Source organism: Guillardia theta (assembly GCF_000315625.1).
Source record: "Guillardia theta CCMP2712 unplaced genomic scaffold GUITHscaffold_142, whole genome shotgun sequence".
NCBI classification, from domain to species: Eukaryota; class Cryptophyceae; order Pyrenomonadales; family Geminigeraceae; genus Guillardia; species Guillardia theta.
Window position 1 is genome coordinate 7,171 of NW_005434532.1, and position 6,970 is coordinate 14,140.

The 6,970-nt window shown below is 51.1% G+C and overlaps 2 protein-coding genes across 2 annotated transcripts; one reads left to right on the top strand and one right to left on the bottom strand.

The window, feature by feature from the left end:
- Positions 1-1,051: 1,051 nt before the first annotated feature.
- GUITHDRAFT_119216 (hypothetical protein) lies at positions 1,052-1,313 on the top strand (the record flags this gene model as incomplete). The annotated part of the gene is made up of 2 exons (XM_005821491.1): positions 1,052-1,221; positions 1,283-1,313. The coding sequence occupies 2 exons, from the start codon at positions 1,052-1,054 to the stop codon at positions 1,311-1,313; spliced, it is 201 nt and encodes a 66-aa protein (XP_005821548.1).
- Positions 1,314-2,348: 1,035 nt separating this feature from the next.
- On the bottom strand, positions 2,349-3,462 carry GUITHDRAFT_147092 (hypothetical protein; the record flags this gene model as incomplete). Its single annotated transcript, XM_005821492.1, has 2 exons — positions 2,349-2,692; positions 2,883-3,462. The coding sequence occupies 2 exons, from the start codon at positions 3,460-3,462 to the stop codon at positions 2,349-2,351; spliced, it is 924 nt and encodes a 307-aa protein (XP_005821549.1).
- Positions 3,463-6,970: the final 3,508 nt, after the last annotated feature.

Sequence of the window (6,970 nt, forward strand, 5' to 3'; positions counted from 1 at the left end):
TACTCTCAACCGAGGCTGCTGGGAACCTTAAACTGCATGGTGGCGCACTATTACCACCAGGATTCAGATGAATGCTGCTCCTGCTCCTGCTCCTGCTCCTGCTCCTGCTCCTGCTCCTGCTCCTGCTCCTGCTCCTGCTCCTGCTCCTGCTCCTGCTTCACACGCTATATCATATGACGACGATGGAGAGGAAGGTCTTCCTCTCGCGCTCAAGTGCAGGAGGACAGCGAAAATTCTCACGAGTGTTACTATATTTCTTACATAAAAACTCCTTTCGCGCTTTGCTTGCTGTTTCCATGACAGACTGCCTGTCAACCATCTGACAGCGATAAAAAAGAATGAAGTTGACAGCAAACATGTCCTTGTTGTTGACAGACACAGACGCTTCTGAAATGTTCTGCTCGTCCACAAGGTGAAAGTAGCCGAGGGATGCGCAAAGGAGAGAGCGAGTCGAAGTGGCTGGTATATCCCGCACTCACCATGATTACCCTCCTGCTCTGACAACAACCAGCTCCCTTTGCGTGCTGTTGAACTTTCCTGACACTGTCCTCTCCCTCTTTCGCATCACATCGTTAGGTGTGCTTGCAGCTGGACGAAACAACTGGTCGCGGGCTCGCTCATACACCTTGACATCCTGTACGCTATACACCTTGACATCCTGTACGCTATACACCTTGACATCCTGTACGCTCAGAAGCCCTCTCATCAGGGCCAACAGGCCCCCGGTGGTAACGCCGTCTAGAAGGGGTCTGCTGGACCTCACCCTACCCATCTCCATCTCCAGGGCCAACAGGGGGTGGTAATACCGCCTGAGGGTCTTCTGGGCCCCACCCTACCCATCTCCAGGGCCAACAGGGGGTGGTAACTTGACACCGCCTGAGGGAGCCCACCCTTTGCGTTGGTAGGGCCAACAGGGGGTGGTAATAGCGCCTGAGGGGGTCTTCTGGGCCCCACCCTATGCGGTGGCAGGGCATACAGGGGGTGAGGGGGTGGTGAAGGGATAGGGACCAGAGGCAATAAAAGACAAGCGGCGGTCGCGGAGGTATCAAACATGAAGCAGAACAACCTCAACTCTAACAGCTCGAGCTACATGGCAGCGCAGAACAACCACGCCAACCAGCTCAACCCCAACAGCTCCAGCTACATGGCAGCGCAGAACAACCACGCCAACCAGCTCAACCCCAACAACTCGGCTTATCATTCCAGCCGACAGGGCAAGTAGTGCCAAGCGTGTGACGCGCATATTAGCTAGGCAGCTCCTTGACCTTGTCGAGCATTAAAGTAATGGAACCTTCCAGTTTGTTTGTCTCTGACCTTGCAAGCACCTTGATCGAATCGTCCGCTCTACGTGCACAGCACTTGACGCACCCGAGCATGGCAGGTTGCAGTTCAAGCTCATCTCACTTTTTAACAACGCGAAGCCATCATAGATGTTGTCTATCTGACCAAGGCTCTCATCACACACACCATTCGGCACGTGCTAGGAAAAGAGCTTCTGATTTCGTTTCAGACAAGACAGTCTAATATGGATCCGCGGATCGATTTCAACACCTCCAGGACAGCAGCTACTAAGGCAAAAGGCGTCTACGACCTCATTCGGATCCAGATTCTTCTCCCGACAGCATCATCGATCGTCCAGGGCCCTCGCAGACTCGTCGGGGATTTGAGCACAAATTTCAAAAGATTCTCACCAAGAGCAACGTGGACTGTACTAACTCGTCAAATGGAAAGGCTATTCAAACAGATGAGATATGCATTCGAACATGCAGCGTTCGACGCTGATGATCTTGACTGACCCTATCGTTCTCCAGCAAAGTTGCGATACAGATGCAACGACATGTCGTCGACCAGTGGGAGCGATGCGGTACGCCGGACCAAGGCGCATACCGCACATGCCTAGTGCAGAAAGATCTTCACGTCCTGGCGAGAAGTAGTAAGCTAAGCTGCTCTGCATGTTGTGATTTGATGAACGCAATTCTAATTGCTCTAATGACCATTTTTACTCGCCAAGGTCGCTCTGTACAACAACATAACTCGGAAGCTGCTGGTGCGAGCATTCCTGAGGGGGGTGTATGCGCAAGCTTGTCTTGTCGTAGTCGAAGTAGATGTGACATAGAAGCTCGTTGCCTCGCTCTAAATGGTACTCGGTCTGACGACGCATGTGGGTAAACAAATCTTTGTACAAGCTGTTCTTTATTTTACATGCTCCACCATGCTGCTCTTCCTATTTTTCTCCCTCTCCCTCTCCCTCTCCCTCTCCCTCTCCCTCTCCCTCTGCCATTCTTTTTGCCACATCCTCGCACCTGTCCTCGTTGTCTCTCTCTCATGCTTCCATCCACAGAACCATCTCACTCTATTTGCACACCCGGCATTGCTGCCCACTGCAGCATACCGTCAACCCCTCCTCCTGCCTCGTACGCCCCTGTGCCTGTCGCCCAACGCATCTCCTGGCCCCCTCCTCCTCCCTCCCATCCCTGCCTCTCGGCGACCCGAGCTACCGGCATGCCTCCCTGCGCCCCGTCGGCTGCGATAGTGCTGCTTCCAGCAGACTGGTCGCCCTGGCAGCAGATGGAGCACATGAGGATGGAGAAGGCCAGCTGATACACCACGAGGATGACGTTGAATGAGACGATGGCCCACATGCTGCCGGAGAAGATTCTGCAGAAGCTGCTGCTGGAGGATCCGTACTTGTCTAGGAGAGGCCCATGTGAGCGACACAGGGACACGAGAATAGCAGGAGGGGAGGGGAGGGAGAGAGGGAGAGGACGAAGAGCGGGAGGGAGGTTAGCGGAGAGGACAAGAAGTGGAGAGGGAGGAAGGCGAGATTTGGCAGAAGCAGACAGGATCGAAACAGGAGAAGATACACGGAAAGCCCTACTCACCGCAGTATAGTAAAGCGGACCAGGATTGGAAAGCTAGCATCAGCACGCCAGTCAAAGACGTGACTATCCCCGAGATGAGGATGGTCAGATGGAAGCTCCCTGCTATCTCGATGTAGCCTTTGTACTTGGCAGCAAGCCAGCCCAAGCTTCCGGACAGGAGGGGGAAGAGGGCAGGGACGGTGCCCATCACAATCATGGCTCGAAGCAAGGCTGCCGCGTGGTTTTGAACAGACTTGCACATGCTGGTCGACCTCACGTAAAGATGGAGATTGATGTCCTCCTCGGTCGTCTTGCTCCTCGACTTCATTCCTGACTGCTGCTCCTCATGGGCTTTGCTGTGCCAGCCTCTCGAGCTGTATGGGTCGTTTCCCGCCCTGCTCGCTCCAGCATAGTCATACTTGTAGCCCGAGTAGCGTTCAAGCGGCAAGTGAGGAGATGGGGCATGTCCGATTGCTGACTGGCAATAGTCTGGAATTCGACATGAAGCTGCTACTAGACCTGCTACGAGCAGGCCGATGCCGAGGACGAAGTTGATCTTGCTCATGATGACAGGGAGAGTGGTGAAGAAGCCATCAGCCATCGATTTGAAGATGAGCTGGTTGACGCGATTATTCAGATTCCTTGCAGCCCTTGAAGTTATCTCTGGAAGTACTGTCTACTCCTCATGCGCGTGATGGCTGGCACGGAGAGCTCTACTTCCATCGCAACCATCGCAACTGATAGCAACCTTCAGGTTCCTCTCCTCCTCGTGCTTCGCCCGGACCACTTCTGCCCCTCCTCCCTCTCGCGCTCCTCAACCTCCGTTTCATGATGCATGACAGGGCAGGTATCACTACTTCTGTCTGTGGGAAACAGGTGACTACCCCTTCTTTCAAAGGCTTGACTACCCCACCTTTCACCTACTAGGCACCGGTCGCCATCTGTGAAACCACCCCACCCCTCCCTTTCCCCACTAACAAGGCCCCGGCAGTGCCTCCAACTTCTGTGACGGTCAGACTAGTACGGGTCACCACTAGTACACCCCAACAGCCACCGGTACCGTGATAGTACCCACCCCTACCAATTACTGCAAAGCACCGAAGGTACTACTATACTACCGGTACCCCTGGGGGGGGGGGGGGCGGGGGGCGCGGGGTGGACCCCTATGCCGAAGTCAACTTGACCGTACATCGGGAAGCCCGGTCACGTGGGTTCACCGAAGTTGAGTCAAGTACTACAGTTTTTAACTTAACTTTGAGTAAAGCACCAGGTGGATCCTCTAAAGTTTGGGGGACAGCAGTTGGCAGGATTAGGTTTGGTTCTCGCTGTCTTTTCTCTTCTCGCCGTTTGGCCTGTGCGACAGTGTCAGGGTCAAGCCTCCTCGACTCTCCTGATTGTCCTCGTACTGATCTTTAACTTAACTTTGAGTAAAGAAAGCCTAAAGTACAGTGGTCCTTGATATTCTTTTACTTACAATTGCTTGAAGTTAAATATCAGTACGAGCCTACAATCATCTCGTGACTCGGCCGCGGCCCGGGCGCGAAGGCCGGGCCCCCGCATTCGCTCCGAGGCTCCGAACAAACAGCATGAACTCGGTATGAACTTTGTAATTTGAGACCTTACGAAATTGATTTGAAATGTTCACTAGAATAATTTTTATTTGTCGATAACAGTACAAAATGAAAAATATTTTATTTTGCTGCCTCCTTGTCCTTTACCCCTTCCCTGATTCTGGCATGATGCAAACCATCTGCAGTGGACCATGGATGAGAAGCAGTTGAGAGAGACAATGACACAGGTGAATCAGAAGCTCAACATGCATGTGTGCTGGAAGGCTTGCGACGGATGTGTGATTCGGAAGCTTACATGTGTGCTTTGAGTTTTTCAATGAGAGTTTTCCTCCAAAATATTTTATTTTGCTGCCTCCTTGTCCTTTGCTGATGTGGACCATTGGATGAGAAGCAGTTGAGAGAGACAATGACACAGAAGGTATCGCAGATATCTGGAAGCCATGCAGCCCAATGATCGTTGTGAGAGCATTCAAACGGATAATCTCCCTGTTTCACTTCCCTTTTTACAACACTGCGCGCTGAAGTGAAACAGGGAGATTATCCGTTTGAAAGCAGCAGAGATGACTAGCTTCTCAAGAGACTTTCAGATAGAATTCCAGCAAGAAAAGCATGCAGGCTTGATTGTGACATATATATTCCTGAATTCAAATGAATAATTGCTCTGTCGCAGAAAATTATTGTTGATGCAAAGCTTGACATCTGACTTGCAGCGAAAAGCAGCACACTTGCTGCTCAGATGCAGAGATGTTAAACCAATCTTTATTTGAGAGGACCCTCAACTTTGGTTTAGTAAACTATCATTAAGCTCAAATTCAATCTACCATATTGAGTGGAGGAGGTTATCTAACATATGGAAACACACTCTGACAATCTGATTATTACGATCAGAAAATCACAAGTGTTGCATGAATCAGTATCGTAGACCATAAATTTTATAGGAGAACATCCGCTTCGCACCTGCCTAGAACATTTAAAATGAGGCTACCTACATCTGATTGATGGTACAATGCAGCTATGAGGAAAGCTTAACGCATTTGGGAAATTTCCTCAAATTTTTCCTGGCCCAAACTTTCTTCATTGTCACGAGTCTTTCCATACCATCTTCGAAGAAGCAACATCCTCTTCATACATTTACATGTGTCCATGCTTCTTCATACGTTTGCATGTGTCCATGTTAACTGTTGCAGGTTCTGACAGAAATCCTGTGTAAACCTCAGAGTAAACCTCAGAATGTGCTTCATAGGGGTTGAGAAGGTAAATATGACTGGTCATCTGCAGGAAAATCTTCAAGGCTATTCAAAACTTTCCAAACATGAGGAGGATACGATTTATCCTAGACAAACACATGACGACAACTCCTTGCGTTGTGTTGCTCCCGGCATGTAACATGCCAAAGCCCCATTGACGGTGAAATTCGCATCCTTGCTTGCCATGCAGTGTTGCTTGTAGAAAGAGAGTGCTTGGGATCGCGAGAGACTCTGCTCAATCATCACAATCTCATGCTCTGTTGTAGAATGATGCCATTCCAAACATGAATCCTCTTTGGCTGCGGTGGGACGATTTCCACCCACCCCACATAGATTTTGGGGTAAGCAGTACCGGTATGTTGTGACATTCTGTACGGGATTGGAAGTTCCTGGTAACAATATGTAAACATCATGTATCTGTTTATAAATATAAAAATAAATAAAACGCAAATAATACAAATGTCTAACTGACTCATACAAAAATAGCTATGAGATATTTGAACAAAAACACGCTGTATTAAAAACTAATTCAACGACCCCTCTCAAACAATCCAGGTACCACCACCCCCTTATTCAGGGGAAACCACCGGGTCATTAGTCATAACCGGTACTGGGAGATCGAGAACTGAAAAAAAGCCCTTTTCCTTGGTTTTTCCTGGGCGAAATCCTACAGAACGGTGATCGGACGACCACGCCGTTACGGTCCGATCACCAGCCAGTCACCGTCCGAGGTACGGCACCGGTCCGATCAGCAGTGCCGTACCGTGCCGGGGCCCGCGCAGCACTCCGAGCGCCTCCAGGCTCACCGTTCAACAGTGTTCAACGGTTGCAAGTTGCCAGCCTCGCTCAGCTGCTCGGAGCTCTGCCTGGCGTACTCGGAGCACGTTTCAAAAAAAAACCCTAGACAAGCAATGGAATCAGAGTCTTGAAAGAGAAGTAGTATCGCAGCCGGCATAAACTGAGAGTCGGAACTGGCAGTCACTGGCAAGTTCCCTGGAAACGTCGCTAACTGTGAGCGAGGACCGTACTGCCCGGAGTTAGTACTCGCCACACCTGAACCAACCGCTGCGAGTCGCCGACTCAGCCTGTGGCACTGAGTCTCCACTGCTGAGGGCGGCTGCCCGGCCCTGGCTCGGCCGCGGCTGAGACTCTGTCAGGCCGGACTTCGGACGGGACTGGAGTCCGATCAGTTGGGCTAGGACGGGGACGAGGGTGTCATGGAAGCTCCAGGGGTTCGGGACTTGTAGGATCTGGGAAAGTTGGGAGGGGAGGGAGGGGAGGGAGGGGAGGG